At 36.8% G+C, this 26,831-nt stretch overlaps 1 protein-coding gene across 5 annotated transcripts in view; it reads right to left on the minus strand.

Moving 5' to 3' along the window:
* Nucleotides 1–26,831, minus strand: part of PDE5A (phosphodiesterase 5A) — a 138,789-nt gene that overhangs the window by 22,496 nt on the left and 89,462 nt on the right. For 4 of the 5 annotated variants that reach the window (XM_074823580.1, XM_074823575.1, XM_074823577.1 and 1 more), the window contains exons 3-11: nucleotides 26,558–26,647; nucleotides 16,004–16,075; nucleotides 14,817–14,906; nucleotides 13,353–13,490; nucleotides 11,977–12,044; nucleotides 9,738–9,846; nucleotides 6,448–6,532; nucleotides 2,588–2,763; nucleotides 1,060–1,119 (exon numbers count right to left, since the gene is read on the minus strand). In XM_074823580.1, coding sequence (XP_074679681.1) covers nucleotides 1,060–1,119; nucleotides 2,588–2,763; nucleotides 6,448–6,532; nucleotides 9,738–9,846; nucleotides 11,977–12,044; nucleotides 13,353–13,490; nucleotides 14,817–14,906; nucleotides 16,004–16,075; nucleotides 26,558–26,647 — 888 coding nt within the window. The remainder of the gene's footprint in view (nucleotides 1–1,059; nucleotides 1,120–2,587; nucleotides 2,764–6,447; nucleotides 6,533–9,737; nucleotides 9,847–11,976; nucleotides 12,045–13,352; nucleotides 13,491–14,816; nucleotides 14,907–16,003; nucleotides 16,076–26,557; nucleotides 26,648–26,831) is intronic. The other variant, XM_074823576.1, reaches the window with a different exon arrangement.

Below are 26,831 nucleotides of genomic sequence, written 5' to 3' on the forward strand. Positions count from 1 at the left end.
CCTTAGAAAGTGGTGGGTGACATGGCCCAAGATTGTGCTAGGAAGCACATGGACAGTTAAGCAGTAGAGGCGGACACTGGTTCAGTGCTAGGTTTATTGTGGTTCTGTTTTATTTAGCAGTAAAGATGTAACCACAGAGATTACAATGCAAGCCCTGAAGAGAAACCACAGGAGATGCATTGCATGCTGGTCTAGTCAGTGCCTCTTTATCGATGAGCAACAGCGTGGTAGGACTGGGGTTCAAAATCTGTGTGACGCTAACCATTCTAGAACTATCCTTACTCTTGTGCCTTGCTCTGTGGCAGCTTGCTTGGCCAGTCCAGTCCCATACTACGCAGCTTGTGGTCCCCTATGTCTACTTTCCATTCCTCCATCCTCGCACCTTTTTTCATACAGCAGGGGTGATGCTATTTCCCCAGAATGTCTGCTCCAACAGAGACAACTCGGGACACTAAGTAAAGGCTGTGCTTTGAACTACACTTGAAATCATAGCTGTAGTAGTTCCTTAGGCAGTGGCTTCTAAACACAGAATTAAACATGAGCAGAACAGGACACTGCACAGAAAAGTAACTATAAAAATTTTTAAAAATTGCTGCGTTAACAATTAAATACAGAATTTCTGTGTAAGGCCATGAAGCTGCACCCATGCTTGGGATGCTTGAAAGGTACAAAAGATATAAAATATACAACATTCAGACTTCACTCCAGAAAGAATTCTCAACATTTTGCTTCTGAAATACTTAATCATTGTGAGTTGATACTAACATTGCATCAGCTGTTACTATCATTTAAACTCATGAGAGAGGCAGTCAGTATGCTTCTGATTCTCCTGTAATTGCAGCTCTCTGGCCAACCTGTCTCTCTCATTGTAGGCATTGTAACATTTCCCTTTTATGTGATGTGTTGATTCAGTTGAGGAACCGATCAGTTTAAGCTTCACTGTAATTTTTATTTCTGGAAGATGTGCTACTGCATGTTTAGGGATCACATCTGTGTAAAGGACTGCCCTTTGTTCTTTTAATGGAATATTTCTAAAGTAATAGTAAAAAATTCAATTACCGCTGTTACCTGCAGCTCCCTCGTTTCCTCCTCAGCAGCAGAAGCATGGTATGAGAGAACCTACAGAAAGAGGAAAGCAGCCCTTAGTACAAACAAAAGAGCGATGTGATAAAACGGTATTTTTCCTAAAGCAGAATTTTCAGCTTGCAGCTGCAGTGCATTGCATTGCATTGCGTTGTATTTGCTGATGAAATCTAGTGTCCATGCAGGGCCCGCAGTGGTTTTAATGGAGTTCTCTGAAAGCATATGGGGAGATATCTGCAGCTTTCACAAATCTCCCACAGCACAGAATCTTCTTGAGATAATTAGGCCAAGAAAACCTAAATCATTTCTATAAAAGAGCAAAGAACTCTGATTTTCTCTTTGGAAAGTTTTCATGCCCCACTTTCAAAGACAAATAATACATGAAACAGCTATAATTATGAGCCTGATATTGTTGCCATAATAATCCTTTCAGGAGTTTATTCAGACATAAAAGAAAGTTTTGCCCTAACTGAAACTTGGCAAAAAAGTATGAAAGACAATATGTTTGTTTTAAATTAACAAAATAAACGCATATTTTAAGCTGTTGAGAACACAGGACATGAAAATATTATGGCGTTTTTTTAGCAACTAGAGACTGACTTTTTTTGTAAAGAAATAATCTTATATACTAACCCATAATCTATCTGGACAGCCTGTATTATCTATAAAGTGTTACACTAGGGAAGAGAATTGCCAATTTGCCATATAAACAAACAGCTCTTTTTTTTTAAAGCACTGAAATTATTTTGACAATAATTTTACCACCTTTTTATTTAACATGACTTAATACAGGTTTATTTGAGAGTTGTAATATTTCTTTCGGAAGCTATGGGGTACATAATACCCATTTTAGGAATTCTGCAAATACTCTATTTAAATAATGAATGTTAGGAGATCCAAAGTCTACAAATTTTTCACTTTCAGCTTCAAGTTATCACCTCTGAGTAATTCAGCTTCTGAGACTAAAGCCCTCTTGAGCTATTAAACTTAACAGTAACCAATTCAAAGGCTGAGACCAGATGACGTTAATCTTGATATGGTTTGGTGGAGTCTGAGGAAATTGCTGAAAACCTACAATAATGCTGCTGTTACTCCACAAACCGGTTTGACTAAAGGACTGAGCCAAAATCATCACAGAAAACCTCAGACAAGAAAAGGAAGCCCCTAATCCCCCAAGCCATTTCCTCTTCCTACGTAACAGAACAAACCTGCTATGTTGCCAATGTGTAGCCTCGTGTAGAAGAAAAGATGTGTTCAGCTCCCCACTAAATCTCATGAGTAAAGTTAAAATACAATACCAAATAAAATAGTCTGCTGGCAGACATGGAAACAAGCAGAAGAATTCCTGTGCAACTCAACAGGCCAAATGCTGCTCTCCTGGGAGAGAACAATTTCTGTTCAGTATCCATGTGATTAGCTGCACTTAGGTGTAGAACAGACAGGGTCTGGAGAAAATAAGTATCTGTTTTGGGCTAATTAAGGACCACCTAGAGTTTGAACTCACCTCTAATGTCACCATCTGTTTGGCCATGGCTCTTTCTACAGCTTCATACATCTGTGTATTCTGGATCCCCAGGCCACAAAAGATGACAAATGCTTCCAGGAACTGTTCATCATTTCTGTTGAAAGCCTTGATTTTGCCCGAGTTTTCTTCCATCTTATTCACAAGCTGGCAAACCCCTATGCCAGGATACAGAAATTAAAAAAAGTAATACAGAGAACTGCCAACATACCACTTATTGCATGGAAGAGCAAGAGAAAAATTAAGTCTAGGACACTTTGGCCTACAGTCTAAACCACCAATATACATAAAAGTGACATACAGGAGTGCTGTAGGATTTTCCTTGAATTTTTTAATTTCACTGTGTTATAGAATAAATGCTAAGACATTATATACTACGTAATAGACTCAGAAGTATTTATGAGGATTTGTAAAATAAAAATGTGGGGCTTTACAGACTTGATTACCTTGTGAAATTCTAGGGTCGTTTTCATCCTAACTGTTATTATTAATAGTATTCTAGATTGATTTAATCCCTAAAGACAATTTGTCCTTTGGAGGCTAATTAAATTTTTGTAACCATGCCAAAAGAACATTTATGAAAGTCAGAATAGTGGTACACAGAGTTTTCACTTCCTTATTTGAGTCAGTACTGGAAATTTTTTAAAATAAATCAACTAAACAGAGAATACCCAAGTTGAGGCTCAAAGCTTAAGTATACTCGCTGATTCTGTGAGGATGTGATTGAGTTACAGCCTGCTCCAAAGACTACTGCACTCACTGAAAAGCATCTTGCTGAATTCAGCTTGTTATGTTCAAACTTGTTGATGTTGCATCTGTTTATTTTCTGTTAAGAATTTATGCACTTTTCTGTGCACATGACATTGAAAGGTCTGACAGGTAACTTCTACCAAACCTTGCTGCATCTTAAATCCCCGATGCCATTTTAAACAGAGAGAAATTCACACATATACCTCACTTTAGTTTTACCTAGCAGATGGCAGTTTCTGCTAAGAAATCAGAATATTAATTAAAGCAGCTGTATTGTAAGTATATGTTGTCTTTGGCCAAAACTGCTTTGGTAGTGATTATTGTCTTAAGAAAATGTTTTCTCACTCTCATGAGTGTGAGTACTAACAGTTTCAAGAGGTAAAAGCTAGCATTTTCCTGGTCTGCAAATAATTATCCCAGTGAAAATAAAGAGCTGCAAATCAAAAATTCTGAAAAAAAATTACTAAACTAAAAAGTCTTAATTTTCTATAAACTGCTATTGCATACCAGTTTGTAAACTTTATGTATTTTATGAAGAACATTTTGCAGCAGAAAGAGTAAAATATTAAATATGTATTTAATCAGCAAAAGAGAAGATAACTATTTAGCATCATGTTTCCAGAATACTCTTAACAATTTTTAGGTTTTCTTGCATCAGTAGAGCTACTTCTAATCTACACAGGATATATTAACAGAATCAGAATGCCTTAAATTTTGCCACCATAGGGTCAGAGAGGCCGGATTTGCTTTCTGCTTATGGGTAGGGAAGAAATTATAATTGATATTATTTTACAACAGTACCAACAGTGAACATAATCAGCAGCTACTCTAAGGTTTTGTCAGTGGTAAGGATGTTTTATATGAAAGTATTTCCAGCATTTTAGTACTCCATATTTACACTCTAAAAAAGCTCACTGAGGTTTTTAATTAAATGGGAAAAAAAAGTCTTTGAGGGAGCAAGTGTGCATCTTCCCTGTTACAGTAGGTAGAAAAACTGAGGAAAAGAAAGTAGCACACACATGCAAACTGTGATTTTAGAACTCTGGTGTTGCCTGTAGAAGTTTTAATGTCTGGTGACAAATTTAAATTCTGTTTGGGGAAATTATTTTAGTAACAGAGTCTCCTCTAAAGAGATCAGTAAGAATATTATAACTGTAGCTGTAAACTGTTGTGGCAGGGGTTGTGGTATCTGAATATTGCAAACAGGATTCTGAACCTTAATGGAATGAGATGACTAGATACTTGGAATGATAGCAAAAATATATAATCCCAGCAAATAAGGATTCACTAAGAACAAGATTAACTTTCCCTGGGAAAAAGAAGCTGCCTTATAAAACTCTATAGGAAGATCTCATGAAACTTACTTTCAGATCTCTGTTTAGTACTGTTTATGACATTATAATTATTTCCATAGCAACTGTGATGTAATGAACGCAAGATTAAGACTCAACAGTGAATAAGCCACAAAAGCAAATGAATTCTTCAGAGACACAGCATTTGGATGCATGTAAATGTCTCTTAAAAAAAATGAGAAAACTGCAGTAAATATACTATGTAGTACTTAAGACTCTTTAACTGTAACCTCTTTCAAAAGCTTCCCCGAAGCATTGAGGGGTCCATACATTACAATTGAAGGAACTCAAAAGTATTTTACTGGGACATAGTTATAAAACCACAGAAAGATTCTGCAAAGCTTTCACCACATACCTGAAAAGTGCACAAGTCAGGAGAATAAAAGAGTTCTTTTCATTTTTCTTGCCCATAAGATTTGCTTGGTTTTGCTGTGGACAGTTTTTCCCACCCCATGCCCATTTGCACACCCCACTTCCCAAATTCTGGTTTGGGGTATACTAATCATAAAAATAAAAAAGTAGACTTATAATAATAGCCTTACACAGTATATAGTATGCTAAAGGAACTTCTGGGTATTGTCCCAAAGACAATTTCTTGACCTTGCCCTATTAAAGATCTGAACGTTAGGCAGGCTGTGAAACCTTAAAAGACTTTGAAGAACATTTCCCCATGAGAATTACTCAGATTTGAGAAACCCACCTAAATGCATGGCCTGACCAAAACTTTCAGTTTGAACTTCCACAGAAAATAACAATAGAAAAAAACTATATGAGATCAGATGCAACTGTTTCATCAGTAGCTAACAGTGTAGTGAAACATAATCTGAGTAAAGCTCAACAGTTCAATCTTCATCTCGGTCTTCTCGTGTCTGGTAGAATATTTAAAACAAAGTAATAAAAGAACTTTAAAGAAGCTGATATCAAAAGAAATTTCAAAGAACTCAGGAAAAGATGATGCTTCTCTTTCTGATTCAGGAGTTAAAAAAAAAAGATCTGTCTTTGTAGAAAAGGGCCCCATATTTACTATATACATTGGGTTATGCAGTGGTACTATGGCCACTCTTTAAAATAGAATAAAAGCAGTTCTAGAAAAAGCCAAGGAGATGCTGCAGAGATACTTACATTGGGTAGCTTTAGAATCTTAAACTTGTGTCTTACAATAGGACTGTAGGCTCCCTATGTAATCCACAGATAGAAGCAGGCACCTCCAAAGGGCAATTCATAGCACCAAAACTGCACAGCAGCTGGCCTTCTAATGCATGAATCTTTCCAGAGCTGAGTCTCATTTGAAGAAACTGTCAATGTCTGTGCAGTTCAGCTTGCCTTTCCACATGCCACCACTGTTCCCTAAAAGCCCAGCACTACAGACAGCTCAGGCCTGAAGAGCTTATTTACTGATTTGTATCCTCTCCTCCTTTCACTGCCATGTAAAAGATCTACAGAAGCAAGAGTGGTTAACTGACTCTCAGAACAGGAAGCAATGAAAATAATTCTACTTACAGAAAATTTTTGAATGCAAAGAAGCAATAAAAATGGTGAAGTATCACAAGTGATGTAGATACTTGGTAACTGATTAGGTAAGCAATTTACAGTCAAGGTTGCAGTGGACTTATTAGTTGAAAACATGATAATTAAGGATCTTTTTTCCTGGGTCGAGATTCCATGTTGCTGACATTTTACTGTGGAGCACAGAAATATTTCTATGAAAGGTATAAAAATACTTTTTGTAAAGATACCTACCTATCACTTTATTCTTTTTCCCATTTTTTATTGGTGTACACAGCAAACTCTTTATGTGTTGACTTACATTTTCTGCATTGTCATTCTGTTGAACAAACAAAAAAATACAGTTACAATTTTAAAGACTAATGTTCAAGTGGCTGAAGTGAAAAAGCTGTAGAGCTGGGGCCTACAGCTATTCTTGCCTTACATACTCCTTCAAAAAGCAAGCACATCTTCCAAGAGTTTGCACATCTTTGGCTGGATGGTATCATAAACACTCTATGTGATACAGGCTTTGGTCAATAATAATACAAGTAATGATGATAATCTTAATTCAGTAGTTTACGGTGACTTGTGTAATTGTGCTAAAAATGTGCTAATTTTGTAATAGGTTATTTCATTAGAAGGTACCACTTCCATGAAAATGACAACTTTGCACCAAGACAAAGTGTTCCACTTAGTGCAGCTGAAAAGAGATCAGATGGGCTTTAGGACACCTTTTTACTCTCATCAGGTGATGAGCTGTAAAAGGAACTGACCTCTCCCCTTTCCAGCATATCCCCTCACTTGCAATATGGAAATGTAAGGAACAGATGTCATAAAACAAGAGTAACTAGCTGACATTAAGCTAACTGTGCATTTTGTGGCACTAAAACTTCTGTAAATTCTTTCGGTTTGTTTGAGATGCCTTGATTAATCCACCAATGCACTGAAAGGGGGCTTAGTGGAGACCAAATCATGATCCAAAGAACAACAGATAGGAAAACTACCACCACCGAGGTCAACATTCTGCAATCTTCCACAGACATTTTATCCTGTCTTATGCTCCAGGAGAAGGAAACCGAATTTATTTGGGGGGTGAAAGGGTGGAACAAAAAGACATGCATCTTTTTCAAATATCTGGTGAGAAAAGGATGTAGTTCTGCTCTGACTGTTCCTGGAATAACGTGGCAGTTGCTAAGAAGTACATTTGGTCCAATCTCTAATTGTTTGCGACACAAAAAAATGGGTACACACTAATATTGCAGATGAAAAGGTTATTTGTTGGGTTCTTTTTACTATAGTTGCTCTACTCTCTGGTGTTCTGCAAGGATTATAGGCAGTTTCTTTGCAGGCAAATGCACAAACACTATAATGCTTACAAGTGGCAATAGGAAATGTGATTCTTTAAAGAAAACATTAAAGGATTACATCATGCCAGATACTTTATGCGACTCCAGGAAGACTCCAGAAGTACTATTATGTACTACTACTTAATAGTAGCCCATTATCAAGAGGGTATATGGAATAACTCAAAGAGTAGGGTTTGCTGTTTTCTGAACTGTAACATACCTGTGAAATCAGCTGTAAAAAAGGATACAAGAATCAGCATCTCTCCCTAGACCTCTCCAGCAAGGGCGACTAAGACACACAAAGTCAAGCTTGCATGAAAATTGGTTTATGGCTACCCTCAGAAGAGCCTGCTGTTTCATGGTAAAGTTCAGATCCATTGAAAGTCAAACTGGACTGGATTGGAGATAAGACCACAGTGCACAGTGCTTAATAGAAATGCCTGACCCAGTATTAATGAACAGGAAGGAGATTAAGCAAAAACAGACTTAAATGCCTTTAAGGAATTGTAGATATTTGAACTTTGTCTCCACTGCACTCCACTCCACTTTGTCGGTTCAGGGAGGAGCATGTACACATGACTGCTTAGCATTTGGCTTCTATACTGTCCTTGTAAGTGGCGTGAACCTCAGGCAGGCAACATCACAGCCCTTCCACAAATAAAACCTAAGCTTAGTTCTGCTTCATGTCACTACCTAGGTAGTTGAGGCCACCAAAAGATTTAGAAACCACTAATTTATTTTCGTAAGGTGAGCAGGCATGCTGTTGAATGTCCTCTAAAGAAAGAGGCAAGCCAGGGTTTCTACAGCACTAGGTACACCTGGGATTTCCTTCATGTTCATCAGATTTTAAAACATTTATCCTACAGCCCTGCCTTGAGACTGCTCCTACACAATGATGGAGATGCAGCCACTGTGTGTTGAAAAACATTATCCAAAATTCCCTCTAGCAACACTATTATTTTCTTTTTATGAGTTTCTTTTACATGCATAAGATGTAAGTCATCTAGATTCCAGGGAAAATTGCAAAAGAACTCAAACCCTGCTGACAAAGTGAAAGGCCTGTTTCAGACAAAGAGTTGTCTGGATGACTCTTGAGATATTATTTTTATTTTAAAATGTCTTCAAAATAATCACCTCTTTCTTTATTGATCTAATACAGTATATCTACATCCATTTGATTTTGTTTTTAGTTCCACTTTAAGATAGCTTTGGGCCCTGTACTGGAGCACCCAATTCCTACGTTGCTCAATCCTTCATAGAAACTCACTCCAGAACATCCATGAAACCTTGTAGAGAGAAAAAAGGAAATCAACAAAGCTCCCCACCACGAGCTTGCCCCTTCTTTCCACTTACTGGAACAATTACATTGAAGACTATTTTCTGACCTTTTCGTTGTACATCTCAGAACAAAGAGTTCAGTAAAGAGCTATCTGGTGATCACAATAACTCCTCTCCCTCTTATTACCCTCTCCCTGAGTCCCTCTAGCCAACAGGCTTAAATATACGTAAGAAGAGCAGACATCTTTCTAATTTCTGCATTGCCAGGAAAATACAGAATTACCAGTGTGCTCTTTGTTGATGACAACTTTGAAGGCACCCTGACTGTAATCTGAGTCTTGCCAAGTGACCTTCCCTCCTAGCTCTCCAGTATTTGTGTGTTCAGTAGTACACCATACCACAGGCTGAAGCAAAAGCTCCCAAAGAAAAGTGAAGTTGTTCCTTCTCCAAAACAGCAAAGAACTTGCATCTATAACATTAATCTTTGCCAGAACAAGAAGGGAAAGGAAAGGATAAAAGAGAAGGAACTTCTGCAAGCCTCCTAACAATCACAGTAAACTACCAAGAATTACTGTGAAAACCTCCAACTGTCCTTCACTTATATGTTTTCAATAGAACATATTGCAAGCTTTCCACATTACACTGTCCCTTTATTGACAAATTAATGTTAGGCTTTTTTAATAGTGGCTGTAGGTATAAATCCCTCCCCTGGCCACCCATCTCACTGCGTGAGTATTATACCATTTCTTCACTGATAATGAATTTTATCAAGCACATGTACCTTCCTTTGTGTTTACATAATTCTAACTGTGGCTGTTAGATTTATAGCAATAATAAGGAGAAAACAAAAAAGGTTTGAAAGGTATCAGAAAAACATTTTCCATTTCTGAATTTCAAATCTAAGCTTATTTTACTTACTGTCCAGGGAAATCTTCTGTCTTTGCAGACATCTGGGATGTTAAGAGGCTCCATCGTATTCTTGACATACTGAGCATACATATAATTGATTTTGTTTGTATCATAGTCCCTGAAGGATACAACATTATTATTTCGTGCTTAGTATGAAAATGGATCATTTAATTATGCAAAGCAGGTAATTGTAATATCTTTCCTGTGTGAGGAAAGGATATAACCAATAGATACATAATGGAGTTGAGTTCAAATCCTGTATCCTAATCCAGCTGCCATCACAAAACTGCAGAGTAGATTGATTTATATGTTCCACCATTTCTTTAATATTCAACAACATTAACACTGAACATCGAACTTCAGTACAGTTTATGCAGATGAAGGATAAAGAATGAACAACTGGGTTTATGCTGAAATAAACAGCATTTTTTGAAAATAAACTTCATTCACAAATCTGACAGACTTGAAAAATCAATACTGGATGAAATTCACATATTCTTTAACCAGAGTGCATGCAGCAGTTAACATTTGTGAATTTTCTGCTTCTAAGTTCATTTCAAATTTGTTCCAAAACTAAAGGCACAATCAGTTGCATGGGGCTTCTGTTACTGAAATAGTTTATTCCAAATCAGGACATAAAGTATCTTCACAGAATCAATCCTCTCCTACTTTTTTAGCCATGATGTATTTAATTAAGGCATTTCAGTTCTCTTGGACCCTTTGCCTGCTTTGGAGGAGGACATATGTCCTAATAATAAACCTATTCCCATAAAGCTCCTGTAGTTTCCCTCCAACATTTGACTTGACTTTAGTGATCATTCTGGTGTAAGGATGTTCACAGTGCTGGAGGAAGGGAATTAATTCTTTCATTATTTCACAAACTTGGTTATACAAGGCAATGCCCCACAGTTCTGAAAACCTGTCTGAGTTTGATTCAGGGTCCTTGAGTACATAATAAACCTGAAACTGTATTATGTAAAGTAATAACTTCCCATCTAATCCATGTCATTATATTTCTGCTGTTGCCCAAAATCAAAATCGTGCCCTTCAAGCATAGAAGTTCTAACTCCAATGGTTGACTCATAGTACAGTCCTTGGCATAGAATTGTGCTGTCTCATGAACAAGATTCAGATATGCAATTAAGCCTCCAAGATTCCTTCCTTATCAGTTATGAGAAATAATTTACTGATGGCCCATGCAAACAGTAAATTACATTTTGAGTCCATTAACTAGTAACCATGAAAGTGATAATGAATAGGAAGGGTAAATTCTCTTTACCATTCCCATAGCATAGAAGAGGAAGTAAACAGGAACTTTCTTTTTCACCCTGTGATCTTACTAGCCTGTTGTACCTCTGTACCTTCTGGTTGTACATTATCTGAAGTCGTAATACAGCTCAACAGTTTTTAGTTGCTCAAGCCACATACTTTGGACATAATTTTCTAATATATGGACTTAAACTTAATATAATAAATGTTCACTGCAAAAAAGATCAAAGGGGTACAGAAATCTCCATTTTCTCTGCCGCTATATCTGTGGTAGTGCATTTTATATACAATTGTGTCTCACTCTTTTGGCATTATTTGAATCAACTGTTTTTGATGACAGAGAAAGGTAATGGAGACAGTAATTTTCAAAGCAGTACAGAGGTTCAGACTAAATTTGAAAACTATTTAATCTGGTATTTTAATTCAAGTATTTCTACATCTTTCCCTTCCTCCCAGTTGAACTTCGTAATGGTTTCTCAAAGATGACTGGAAGTTAGAACTTTAGGACTTTATTCTTGATTTAGTCAGTCATGTTCTTTGAGTCTGCTTCCCTACCTATAAAATAAGAGTCATGATTAAAATCATAAATAGGATTAGTATCTACTAATGTGGATATGTCTACTCTACAACAGTACTCTATGCAGATTTCTTACAGATGCGTTTTAGAGCAGCTCACCAGCTTAGATTTTTACTTCTCACATTTTGTACATTTCCATAGCTTAGCCTTGCGATACAACTATGTACTTAGACCTGACAGAGTGAAGAGATCAGGTCCTACTCTCTGATTCTGCTCAGTGTGACCTTTTTAAGGCTATAGAGTTTGTCTGTGTACATTCCAGGGCAAAACCTGCTCTATGAAAATAGGAGTAATACATGGCACCCAGTGGAAATAGGTCTGTTATTAAGAAAAAAAATATTAAAAGCATAGTTTCTTCAGCATTCTCTTGGGATGAACAAAAGTTTGAATCCACTCTCTTACCTCTTTAGATTTTCAGCCGAATCTTCTAATTCCTCAGATTCCATGTGAAACACACTAGAAAATGAATCCTGGAATACCGAGAGGGTATTTTAATATATAGGTGTATAAGGTTGTCATAAGTTAGAATAGGAGTATTCATGAAAAGCTTGTTGCAGTTATCAAAACCTATTCTGTACTAAAGACAAGTGTAAAATTATTTAACTTCATTTCACATCTAGCAGCAAGCATACAGGATCCCACCAGAAAAATATCTTTTGATACAACTTTAAAATGTCATTGAAGTGTCTTGAATTTCTATTGATCACTCTGAGAAGGAATGCCAATATTTACAAGCTGTGCCAAATTTATCCATCAGCATAGAACTTCTTTATTTTAACATTCATCCAATTCTAGACCTGCTTTGCTTGGACAGGTGAGGACATCAAAATCTTCTGATGATGACTTAATATTGACTGATCATTGCGTTGCTTTTCACGCAGCTGTTTTTAACAGTTGAGAACCTTAAATGTAGAGAGAAATTAGATTCTCTCTGTACTAAAGATTCAAAGTACAGACTGCAAACTAGGTGCTGGACTTTATCTAACTTGCAAGGACACTGTTAATATGTGAATACCAAAATCAGGTAAATTCCTCTTCTGTATTCTTGTCTGCAGGAGTGACTCTTCTAAATACAGTGAGAGATGGGACTGTGGCAGATGATCACAAATGCTGTGTGTTATTTTTGTGCTACAGAACCTGGAAGTGCTTCCTCACTTCCAGATCTTAGTACAGCCATACCTATAATGAATAGTAAAATAAAGCTAGCAATGCCAGTACAAGACTGAGGCATGCAACGTAATATCCTGTTCCTTGTTCTGCAGCCTATTTTCAATAGAAAGTAAATACAGGCGGGCAGATTGGAAGGGAGTTGTGCTTTGCTCCAGTGAGCCAGAATCTTGGGACAGGCCATGATTCTGTTTACATACCTTATTTAGATACTCTCTGCTTAGGTATACTCAAGAAATAAAAAGTGCTGCCAAAACTGATTCTGCACAGGAAGCAAAGGTCACATTGTTTTTCTCCCAGCCTTCTCCTTTTTTCCGTCCTACATCAGTAGTCAAGAAAATGAGTTATGAAAGAGTTCAACATTCAAGATCTATGCCATAGGTGAGAGCTTAGAGCCGTAGTTCACCAACATGTAATGCAAAATGGCTGCATAAAATGGCAGTCTGGCCTACACAAAGATTGAAGCCTCCCAAGTCAACACCTAACCTGAGTAGATGAAAAGGCGATAGAACATACTATGGGTTTGAAATACTATTGAGTCAGAATGGAGGGAAGCCCACACTGCTCACACAGAATAAGCATTTCTGCCTTTAGGCGAAAAACATACTCACAGTACAATCTTCATCCACTATGAAGATGGTACACCTCTGCACTTGCATGAAGGATATTATAGTGGCAGCTATCTTCTTCAGAATTACTTCCAAAGACTGCTGCTCTTCAAAAATCAGACTGGCAAGATCAAGAAGCACCTGGGGAAAAGGTCTTTTGTGAAATTCTGACTAATTGTGATTTAAGCAACAATTATCATTAGTACTGTCTTTGATTCTTCTCCTCTTCCCTGAATCAAGGAATTCAACACTGAGCGCTGAGGTATATGGTGTAGTTGGGAACTGTTAATGTTGGGTTGATGGTTGGATTGGATGATCTTCAAGGTCTTTTCCAACCTAGACAATTCTGTGATTCTGTGAACACATATGTCTGTGACCAAAATGAAGTTTTGGCTCTCAAACAAGGTAACAACAAATAATAGCCAGTTTGACACTTTTGATGAAAGAAATAAATAGCATAGTTAGCTGTCTGATGTTTTTGGTCAGAGAGACAGAATAGATTTGGCATGAACAGTCCATCAAATGAAACCTGAGAAATCCAGACAACACACAGTTTTTGTCCTTAGAAAACCTAATAGTTTCCTATGGCTCATCTGTACATTCTAAGAACAGAGATATTTACATTTCTTAAGACTTTTGAACATAATTATTATCTGTTGTAATTCTAACAGATCCTAATGAACGCATTTGGTGAAAGCATCATTTAGATACAGGCTGCTGTATTTCAAAGCTGCTGCTGAAGGACTTAGCTGCTCAGATGTGCTCATATTATATTCCTTTTTTCCTCACAAGAAGCATAGAGCCAATCTGAAAAGATTGTCCAAATTTGTACTAATTATGAACACTGATAGTCACTTGGAAACTCAGACCTACCAGAAAATTTTTAAAACAGCTGCTGCCTAGTTGTTTCTTCAAAACCTTTTCATACTGTATATGGCAGATATATTCACCCCTAAAGGCCATGGCATTAATAACCCATTAGTTATAAAGATGGCTGGAAAATACAGTTACATTAATCAGAAGGAAATTCAGTTTTCCATCTCATTACTGAAAATATGGTTAGTGACTATTTGTAGTAGACTAAAAGAGCAATCTGTATAACCTCTACCATTCTGTAGGGATAATTCTATCTGAAATTTCTGGAGTATGTACACCTCTGGTTGTATAATATACAGTGAGCCACAGGAAAACGTCAGGGAATATCACATATATTGACATGGAATTAATTTTCTGACATGTAGCTTTACCTTCTTCCCCTAGACGGTCCACTTCTCACAGCCCAAGCTGGAAATGTACCCAGCTACTTCTCAATGCAGTTAGAGCTTTATCAGAGATACACAGCATTCAATTAGAGTAATTAAAAATAGCCAAGGAATAACTACCATATAAGAAATATCAAGAGCAGGCTCTGATTACTAGCTAACCATCGTAATTTCTTTATTCTTGGGAAAAACCTGTTGACCATACCTGATTACGCCTGTTCTCAAGCAAAGATGTCTCATACAACTGAGCGTTGTGAAGAACAATTCCACAAAATGCCAAATACGCAGCAAAATCCTGAAGACAAATTAACATCAACACCTCATGAAGATATGTCTCACAGCATCTTAACTCTATTCAAAGATAAGCAACTGCAAATTTTGTTTTCACTCTGTATTAATTGATATTTTTCAGTTATTTTTGGCAATCACAAATTCAGAGGGTTTTTTTGGTTACTCATAATTTATTATTTCCTCAAGAATCTCTTCTCCCTTTTTTAAACTAATGATTTTCACAGTTTAAAAAAGTGGGATTGATATAAGAAGCAGCTCAAATGAATCAACTAATTTTGCAGCAATGCATATTTTATCTAGAAAAACTGAGTGCAGACTATCAGCCTCTTATTTTGGGGAATTCAATCCCTTGCAAGGTATAAATAAAATTCTGCTAACATAGCAAACCCACAATTTTTTTTCTTTTGGAATGAGATTAATTCTGATATCCTGCAGTTACTCAGTATGCATTTTGTTTTAAAGGGGAAGTTTTCAGAGGCAAAGGGTGAATTCTGATTTTTTTATTGCTGAGGATTAAGTCAACTTCTTCAGACTGAGTACAGCCTGGTTTTTGCTACACTAATCTGAATGTGAAGTCTGGAAATGTTTGGAAAGCAACTGCAGTGTGAGAATTAGGAATCAAGGTGCTGTCTACTCTACCAATTATCTCATATATTGCTCATAATTTAGCCAAAGCTTTTTTTTCATCCTGCAATTGCGATAATGAGAAGTGATACAGTATTTTAAAAAAACCACTATACAAATTTAATATTCAAAATATGTTTGCTGGGGATGCCAGGAGAGTTAGAACCAATTAATAAAAAGTTATCTCTATCAGAAGTTATGATAGACTGTTTTACAATGCATTTCAGTAGGGTAAACCTGTGTTTCAGAGATATGTAGGAGATACCATGGTGATCCAGAAATTAAACTATCTCACATGCACATTTCTCATGGCCTCATAAAGAAAGAAATTTGCAGTATTACCAGGAATTTTTACTTTTTCAGAGATGTTTAATTTTTAATAACTTTAACATTTCTGATCAGCCTCAAAAGTAATAACATATCCATCCCCCAATCCCCTATGAAAACAGAAGAGACATAAATGTCCAGCTTTTATACCTTTTCATCTTGTTCAGTGAAAGTGCCACCAATTCCAGATTTCTTATTGATTGCTTGAGCCACACCAACAACCTGTATTCAAAATGGAGTAATTAGATAATTTTTAGGAGTCTGTCACTGGATTCTATTTCTAGACATATTTATAGAAGATAATAAATGATCATTAGAGGTATTCATTTGGTTGACCTTTGGATATTTAAGCCTGTTTTTTCCTAATTTATTCATATTACAAATATCTGAGCATGCTGAAATATCCAAAAAAATAAGTGGCATGACTCCTGGATGCTCTTACGAAGAGGGGTTGATTTGGTCCAAAATTGAGTCTATAAATTGGAACAATCATCTCCCAGAATGACAATAACAGTTTACACTTCTGCAGTCATAAGATAGACCATGCAACAGCTCTCTCTAAAGTTCATCTGCTTGTGTGTGTAGAAAATAGCCTTCCTGCTAGCTCTGACAAAATTTCCAGAAGATAACCTCCTTACCATATCTAGACTTTGGCTACAGTGATCTTTTTGCATTTTGTATCTCTCTGAATCTGACCGGATTAATTTTCATCAGGTGAAAAAGAGCATACAAAGGTTGTGGTCCTGCCAAACTCAAGTTTGTTACTCAAACTTAATACGTTTTTAAAGGTAGGCTTTTACTAAGACCACATTAAACCAACACTGAGAAGAGACATTTTGTTATGCTTCAGCTGGTGGTTAGACTGTCTTACTTGACAAAATATGCTGATATCTTGCCATTTAATATTATTTTCCCTATGGAGCAACTTGGAAGGTAGGGAAGAATCCCAGTTTACAGGTAAAGAAGCTAAGCAAAAGGTAAAAACTCATTTACAGGTCCTGCGGGACATCTGCGATGGACCAAAGAAGCAAACCCATATGCCCTGATCAACACTAAAGGCTTTCCGTTAAGTAGTTCTTTCTTGTCTTGGCACATGGCACAAGTCCTGGCTTTCAAATGGACTGTGTATTAAGATCACCAGCCAAGAGGCTTCATAAATTAAGGCTGCCCACATAAGTAAACCAATGCACAGATAGTAAAAAGGAGGGTTTACCTGAACCAGAAAAAAACTACGATGATTTATTAAATAAAGACATCAACAGATCAGCTCCATTTACTTCCTTTGTTGGCTTGTCTCCTTTTGGATTTAAGTGGAAGAAAATGAAATCCATGTAACAACAGACCAAGCCATATTACACATCTAGTTTTATTTTTAAAGTTCTGTCTATGAATTATGCTAAATTTCAGATGATGCTTTTTTAGTACAGAAATAATCTGTCATAAAATTTGATTTCAAGTTCCTGGACATAATTCCATGAATTGGGAGATTAAAACATGATTTCTTACAAAATAGAAAACAGTCCCTTTAAGGACAGTCAATTGAAGTCCAAGCTACTGGTGCTTTTGTAACATTCTACATAGAGGATAATTAGCCAATAAACATGATTTCCTGATACAGGATGTTGGTTTAGATTTTTAAAAAAATGTAAAATGAATGTGAGAGAAGAACACAGCTGTTTAAGCATGATGCTTTTGTTACTGCCAGTCTTTCTGGAGTTCAATTCTGCATGCTGGTGAGAGCCTCCCAGGAAGCCAATCTGCCCGGCAAACAGCAGAACTCCTTATAAAAATGAAAGTGGAATTCAGATCTTTGCTTAGTACTGATTTCAGTTTCTAATGCAGGCTCTAACTGACATAAGGGGGAAAATGAAATTGGGTGGTTGCTTTGGACTTACTCTTACATACTCAACATAGATTTCTTCTCTGGCAACTTGGATCTGTTTTTCAGAGCCCAGGGAAAACAAGAGAATTTAAAGAGACCTTCATACAAGTCAGTGTAAAGAGAAAGTGAGCATTTCTTTAAAAAAATTAATTCAGTGGGATAGTATTTCTGTAGATTCCCCACTGCAGTTATTCAAGCTCTGTACTGGCAGTGACTATACTGTCCTTCTTCTGAACTCTGCCCTTACCCTTGTACTTCCGTGCTTCTACTCTTCTGACTCATAAATTAACTATGTAATTTCACAGCACACTAAAACTGGAAGGCTTTCAGAAGGAAGTTAATTTCAGCTGAGATACTTCTGACTTTTACTGTCGATAAGGTGAAATTGAGAGGTTTTCTAACTCAAATATTTTGTCATTTCATTAAAAAAACGTTATTTATTTTTATTATTATACTACACATCACTAATACACACTCTTACTCTCTATTAAATCAAATTCTTACTATAATAAATGTTTTTCTCTGATGCATAAACATTTCCTAGATTGTAGGATTTCAAGGCCTTTCCCTAATATAATTTGGTATGTTTCCACTCCTTTTGAGACTTCGCAAAGTATTACTAATCTGGCTTCAGGCTTAAAAGGATTGGAGAAAGTATAGTTACCTTGATTTGTGAAGTAAAAAAAAAAAAGAGTTCTGACTGTTTGTGAGTAATGAAAGGTTTCTGTAATTGATATCAACAGTGGGAGCTATAAGATGGTGAACCCAATGCTGTTTATCAGGATGGGTGAGAAAGGTACCAAAGTAGATGACCTGAGGAAGGTGCCAAGTGGAGGGTGGGGACAATTATGTCTGAGCCATTACTTATATTGGTACCCAGAAATGAAGCTCACAGTTTATGGTATCAAGCTGAATAGCCACTAGCAGCACCTGGAATGGATGTAGGTTAAGGCAGATCTGAAAGAGAGGAGTAGCACCAGAGCAAGAGGTAGGAGAGGGAGGCTGGAAACTGGGAAGAGCTAGAAGTCACTCAGTAAAATGCTGCATTCCTTACAGTTATCTATTCATTCATCTATTTAAATGGCTGGATCTCAACTTCTGCTAAACTCAATAAATCTGCTGTGTAGTAAACTCAGAGGCTAGAAGGTGCTAGCACAGATGAAGCCTGCCTAGCCAAGTACAATAACATGAAAGAGTACGTGGTAAGAAGCCATAAAGTATATGCAAAGCTTTTGATTCTTTTCAGATCTTTTGGCATGCTTATAACAAATGAGTGACAGCTGCAAAGAACTCCCTTTGATTGAGATCCAAGCAGTGTAAGACCAGTGCAAGGTGTTAACAATGGTATTTTTTTTATCTTGCTTTTTTTGGATAAACAGCATCAGAAGAAAACTTTGTGGTGTGCATGTTTGAAAAGTTGTACTTAGCTGTTAATCATTAAATTTATAACTGCTAAGCTGACGGAAGGCATACAGTTTTATTTTTGTAATGGAAGACAATTTACTATCTCTCAGCCTAGCCTTCCCAAAATACTGATGTTACAAATAAGGTCATTGCTCTGCAGCATGAATCCCTGCCAGCTGTGGGCTCAAAAATGTCTGAAATAAAGCTTAACTGTCAGCTCCATTCCATACAACACGGTATTTCCCACAGTGAACCTGTCTTTTGCTTCAGTGAGGGACATTTCTTATCCAGTGAACTTTCTTACTGTAGTAACAATGTTTAACTAGCCTTATATACTTCTATAGCAGACTTTGAATAGTAAGTAAATCCTTTAACCAATCACTATGCTTTTATGTTAACCTACATGTGCAGAGATTAATGGTTAGGCCTTTTCTCATACCACTGTCTTCTGTGGGTATTTATTTAATTTTTTTTTATTTTTTTCAGTTTTGATCCAGCATGAGCTAAGACAACTTCCATGAGGTCAGAGGCTTTTTAAGGCATCCGAAAGGTGAGTACTTTCATCTTGTGTAAACACATCCCCTCCATGAAAGGGAAGTCTGTGGTGCTTAAAAATGCTGTAAGAAAATAGTGAAAGGACCATATTAATACAGCAAAAAAACCTATTTATGCTCCCTTTATTAGCACTGCAGGTTTCTGATACACTAACAAAGGCATGTGTTTCAAGAGAAATGATCATTTTTAGATCTTTGTTAAGGTCTTTCAATAAAAGGTTTTAACTGAAGAGGGAGGGAGTAATAAGGAGAATAAATCTGCTAAAAACTCATGGTCGTCTTGATGATGATAAAATTCTGTACAGATGCAAACCTTTTTTGTTGTTGTTGTTCTTTCAGTAGCATTCTAAGCTTTTAAAGACAACTTCAAAGTATGTGCCATGTTTTTCACACAAAATAGTTTTAAAAATTAAACTGGTCCAAATTCTGGCCTCATTTATATCAGTACAAATTGCAGTGAACTTCACTAAATCCTGTAGAATGTGGTGTAGAGACAGTAATGAGAAAAACCTCAGATGGATATTATTTAGCCATTGGAGTCTTGCCTGCAACCAGGTAATTAGGAGAAGATGTAGGAAACTCAAGAGGATCTGTCCCTGTTACTAAAGTAATTATGTAATTAGGACAGAAGTAAATCATGTGGTAGCATTTTAGGCCATGGAGAACGTATGCCTGCATTTTAGAGAATACTAAGCACAGTATGAAACCCAAATCCTCATTTTTAAAACTTACTGTAAACAAATCTGAAATAACAATAGGCCTGATCTGTGAGCTCCAGCTGGGAGTTATGTTCGCACCAGCAGCGAAACTGAATCAAAGCTGTCTGCTCTGAGCTCAGATATACAGAAAACTTACTCAGATAACAGGTACCTTAAAAGTATGAAGTCTTTGTGGCAACAAACAAGACATATCTGAGATAAAGCTAATTCTCTGTAAAGCTTGGAGAATATCATAAAAAAATTACAGTCAAACACTTGCTTGTGCAAGCACTATTCCAGTCTAATATAAAGGCATTTTTAAAGTTACTTAGGCACAATATTTTACGTGTCTTTAATTCTCTTAACAGGCAGGCATCAAATGAACTTTTTTGAAGATTGAGTCCTGTAGCAATAAAGCAGAGATGTATGTTTGATTTCTTGTCATTCTCCTACTATGCCTAAAGAATTATCCTGTATATTTCTTGGTCACCCAAGTCAAAACTAGTAGGAAGAAAGAGGTTAAAAACAGCTGTGAAAGGGGATGACCACTAGAAAAGCTTAAGGTAGTACTCTGGACCCAAAAAAACCAAGAGTAAAGGAGGGGAAAGACTGAAGTAATTAGTATCTGCTTATACTCTGATACCTGTGAGTTTATGGCCTAATCCCTATAGTACCCAGTGAGATGTTGAGTGCTACACACTCTTTTTTCATAAACTTTACCCCAGTCTCACTAGGTAAGTGGGATTATAGAACAAGGTATATCTATAGTAGTCATCTAGTTCCTAACAAGAGCCTTCATCCAGGTTTGATGTATTGAAAGCACAGAAGGGGTGGGCAGAAAGGAACAAGCTGTGTGTGATGGACCTTAGTGGTTCAGGTTTCTTTAAAGTAATTTGGAAAAACTCCCCTTGGATCAGAAACCAACTACTTTGTTATTTTCCATTTAGATCACATAAGATAGACATACATGATGAAGACAAAAAACAATTTTGATGATGGAATTGTTCTCTTACTTTCAGTCCCAAAAAGGGGGAAAACACCCTCCAACAATTACTTGAGTCAATAGCCACACCTGTTTTACCACATCTGAACACAGCTTTCCTAATTTTATTCTTGCTGGCAGCACAGATAATCTTGCAGTGCTGCTACTTGTTCTGTAACCTTTCTTCTTGCTCTGTACCAGTTACCCCATTTAATAAAGCCTGATCCATGTTACAAGGAGACATTTCTTCTAATTATCAGAGAGCTTTATTTCTACTATTTTCTTGCAATAGCTGACTCCTGCCTCTAAAAGTAGCAGGCTACCTAGAGTATTTCCCAGTAGACGATGACTGATGACTTTAGTGCTGATGACTGTGCTCTGAGTTTTATCTGGATTGTTTCATGCTGCAATTTTTTGCGCATTAACATTACAGGCCTAACTCTGTGAAAGCTGTTCCAGCTCTACAGGCAGCTAGTGCCCTTTTTAGTTGGTTCTTACTTCAGCTGCCTTAAAAATATAATTAATATAATTTTGCTTCCTAAGAAGATATATTTTATTTACTTTTCTGGCTCCTGAAGAAAAATGACATTAAGCTAAAGAACGGTAACAGGAGGAGGGAAACTCAACTTTTATCTCATTTTAAAGAAGGCAACATATCCACTTGAGAAGATAGACTGAGTGGTTTTAACCTTCCTTTGCTCTCCTGGTCTCGTAGAGGTTTGATTCAGGATTATAAAATTATCCTGCAGGGACAGAACCGTATTTACAGACTTTCATTTTTAATCAACAAAACTTTCACATCCTCTTCTATCATTCATGCCAGCAGTAGCCTGCGTGTCTAGCAGTCTAGCTACTGTAACACATGTCTCAGCATAAAATGAAAATCCACCCAAGAAGCAAATTACTCATCTCCATAATCCTGCAGCAAGACTACTACTGGAAGTTGAGTTAGTTTGTTTAAAGTTAGCTTGGCTAGATTTACACTATACTGCAGTGACTGTGATGTATTATACCTGAAGTGTTCACTGTGGGAGAAAATAACTTGGCTGACTAACAGAACACGCCTGGTCATGCTTTATACAATAAAATTCAACAGGATATTTTCAAAGGTTGTTGTAAATAGAGTAGCATCCCTGATTTGTTGGGAAGAGCTTCCCAGTGACAGGAGATAGGGCGAAGTAACAAACTAAACAATCAGAGTGAGCATTGCCAGAATAAAACATTTCCCTAGCCATTTATAGGAAGTTCAATCTTACACTCAGAGCCTGGGAGGTAGGTCTCAGTTAATTCAGCTAAAAGTTCCCATATGAGAAAATTCTACAGATTTTAGTAGAAATTAAACTGAAATAGAATTTTATGGAAACTATTTTGCACAACTGAAAGAAAAAAATGCAGAAATAACCGAAAATTATGTAATTCCTGTAGATGTTCTATGGCAGCTGTGGTAACTCTGTGCATCAGCAACCATCCATTCTACAGATATTCCAAACCAGTCAGAGAGCTGTACTGAGTCTTGTATCAGTTCTGTGTAACTCCACAAATTGGTTTAAGCTAAGGGCTTCCATTCCTTAATTCAGTTCTGTCAATTTTTTTCAAAATGACTGCTTGTTTACAAATGTCTACAAAACCAGATGGAGAAATTTGAGGTGATAAATTATTTGCAACAACTTCTGTAGTCCTTTTTCTGGGTCTCTGAATCCAAGACCAAACAAGCTCAGAAGAAAGTGCCACTGCATTTACTGACTTTATTACATGAGCTCTAGAAGGCAAATCAATACCATCTGAAGCTTCTGAAAAATCAAAGGTTTAAAGACACATCAGGAATGAAAAGCTGCTTTTTGAGATACATGATGCTGAACTGCCACAACCTTAGGTCTTCTGCCAGTAGTGGTAAAACCCTGATTTCTGTATAAGCACTGTAGCACTGAAATGGTTAGCATTAATAGCTACAGCTAAAGCCTGTGGCCAGCAATACCAGTTTCCTCTTGCAAAAGAAATAACCATGGTAACTCTGTGGTACAAGGTGGCTAATACTAACTTTCATTGGTGGCTTTTGTACCACTGAAGATAAAAATTCAGTCTCTTTGAAGGTTTTGATGTGTTCTCTGATATATGTCGATAATCCAAGTAGCAAGTCTTACATAATGATGTCTAGAAAACTGTATACAGTTATCTGCTCTTACAGAAAAATCATCAGAAGATAAAATCTTTCTGGATCAAAATGGAATCTTTGCTACGGCTTCACATTCACCTTATGGCAAATTTAAATACAGGATAGATGATTAAATTATTTGACTTTGAACCATTTTGTAGAATACAATTCAGGTTACCCAAAGTCCTTCTTCCTCAAGTTTTCTTCAAATGATACAGCCTTGCATGCTAGAAAGCATCATGTGGCAATACTTTTGTCATATGATGGGATGGAAAGAATTTCTGGTTAGTTATTAGAGATTGTGCAGTGGGGGCTTACAGATATTAGAACTTTGTTCAAAGCCCCTGAAGTCACATGCAAAGCTCGGTCAGTTTGCATTTGTAGTTTTTCATGGGAAAATGAAAACTCTTCATAAAGCTAGCACTACACAAACCTTTATGATCTGGTCTTAAAGGACATAATCAGCAGAATTTTCTGCACCTGAAATTCAGTGTTTCTGTGGCATCTCTGTCAGCAAGAATAGGTTGAGTTAGGGGATTGAGAAAAGTTCTGTTACTATTAAGTGAATGTAATTCCATTCTTTGTGCACATCTGCACAGAGGTGAAGTCCTCTTATAGCACTGCTTTTTTTCTCATTGTTACTAGTTCCTGGGTCCTGTTTATGAGCCCTTCTGTGAATCCAACTGTTTTCTTCATTTATGGAATTTCTTACTAGCTGTTATTTTTAAGTGAGACTTTGGTTTCTCACATGCCTCATGGAAATATAGGCAAATGTGAAAAACATCTACTGGAAAAATCTCCATACTTCAGCAGGCCCAAAGGATTTAATAATCAGCATGAGATTTTCTTCCTCTCAATTACTGACTCTTTTGTTTTAAAAAAAGAGTACTAATACTAAACAAACAAACAGAAAACCCCAGTTGCTTCTCTTTCTCAGTGTTTGTTTTTGGATGTCTTCCAGAATTGTCTTTTGACTGTGGTTGCTGACATCCTGGGCTAAGGCAGCATTCATTAGCCTCACTATTACTAGAGGGGCTTCAGGGATTTTTTGTTTTTTTTTTTTTTTTAAATGGGGAGGAACCAGTATTCTGTTTTTGTTGGTTTGGGGATTTTTTTAAACAGAAGAAGCAGCAGAATGCATATGGCAAATTAAGGACTGATTCATTGACTCCAACATCTGTCCAGAAACATGTCAGCCATGTGTTGTTGTGAGAGGGAGGAAAACCTCATAGAGACTTTAAAATCAGAGAAAAATAAAAAGTGCCATCCTTTCCTATAAGAAAACTTATAGTTTAGCCCCTTCAAATTACAGCATATGAGTAAAGTGTAACACTCTCTGCAAACTTCAGGTTGGCTGAACTTTTCAAAATAAACAAATTCCTGCTTCATTTCCATTTGCTGATGCACTTAGGAGTAGAAAGCTAGCTGAAGATACGGCCAATTGCAGGTTTATTCAGCCTGTAAGTCACGGTGTATTGGACCAACAGACTACAGCTCTTATTCCTTCCCCCACCTACCATTGGTTTCTGGTGAGAAGCTCACACTCCCTGGCCAGCAAGATTTTGTAGTTAATTTCTGATCCCAATTACATAGAGCATAGCATTTTTTCCATTCAGCAAAAAGACAATGGGATGACTTGGGTGAAATTTAAAGCCTTGCATCAGCCTGACATGGACCACTGGTCCCTGACAGCTCTTCACACAACATCTGCTTTGCTCATCAGTTGGCCCAGGGCCAGAAGTGGCTGCTGTGGGTTAGAAAGGGGAAGACTTTTAGTGGGAGTAAGAGAGGATCAAGTGCTGTCTTGGAAGAACTGAAAAAAATATTTTAAACCAAAATTAGCAGTATGTGAAGAAAGGAAATTCTGGCTGATCATCTGGGTCAGCTAGAGTAAGATTCAACAAACAAGTTTAATCAATTTATTTGACGAAAAAAAGGTTCAGTGCAGCAAGAGTCAAGGTGACACATTTCGTATGCGGAATAAAAGATGGAAGGGCAAGAAAAAGAAGGTATAACGTCTTCAGACCAATCCTGGCAGCATTTCTTTTTGGAGTTTGAGCCTTCTGGAAACAAACTATAAATACTCTGAAAAGTAAAGGAATTACAGGAGAGAAAATATCCATCTTAAAGCTCTGACACACTCAATAGAGAGCCTTACACTTTGTGAGTATTCTAAGAACTGGTGATGTGGCTGAAGGCTACTACATTCAGGATCAAAAAAAAACCAAACTTGCTTTACATACTCCCTAAGTAAAACAGTAGACTTCACGTTTTTCCCATTCATTGGCTTTCATTGACTTTACTGAATTCACTCTTCAACTACTCAGTGCAAGAAGACATCCTTAGTCCATAATAAGAATTCTCACTACTGCAATAGCATCAGACAGGAAGAGAGAACTTCTGTGAGAAGTAGCGTGGACAGGAAATGTGTACAAGAGTTCAATGAGCAGATTCAGATTGTCTTAAATTAGGAGTGATTTAAGTTACATGACTTGTGGATGACTCTTCTGAATCACATCAACACCATGTGTTTTCCAATGCCTGATGTTAAGCACTTAACATGTTTCTTAATTTATTAGTTATGAGCCGAGTTAATAGAATATGAAAACCAGCCTTTTAGACAATGATAAAACCCAATTTGAATCCTCTGAAGAAAATAATGTAGATACAAGCTAAGCTGAAGTACAGGAACTCCTAATTGTGATCTGAGCATGCACTGAGATAGACCAATATGTGTGCAGACAACTTTAATGTTGACAGATGCTTGGTACAGGAACTGGGAACAGCACTTCTAGAGTTAAATACATATATTCTACTTCTGCAGCTGGGGTTAAACTCTTCTTGACAATTCCCTTTAGCTTACATTACTGGACTAGATAAGATAAAATTACAGTCCAAGCAAACATAAGCAGTCTTTTTTAAAAAGAGATGGTTTTATACTGCAAGATAATGACTGCCAACTAATAAAAATTTAAAGCATTAGCATAGCTGGAAACAGTATTACATGAAGTGATTGCAATACTGCAACTTACCTCTTCCCTATGATTCTTTATTGGCATACAGAGAATACTCTGAGTCTTATACCCTGTGATCTGGTCAACTTCTGCATTGAATCTTGGATCCTGATACAAGAAAAAAATACAGTTAATTGACTACTTGCCTAAAAACCAGTTCTTTTTCTTCCCTGGTTTAAAGGTTAAAAAAAGTACAATATTTGACTTAACCATTACCCAGGATAACAGAGGTTCCATTACTAGCTAATAATTGTATAAAGTTATTACTATCAGTGTGTTAACAACAAAAAAG

The sequence above is a fragment of the Strix aluco genome, chromosome 4 (assembly GCF_031877795.1).
Source record: "Strix aluco isolate bStrAlu1 chromosome 4, bStrAlu1.hap1, whole genome shotgun sequence".
Taxonomy (NCBI): Eukaryota; Metazoa; Chordata; class Aves; order Strigiformes; family Strigidae; genus Strix; species Strix aluco.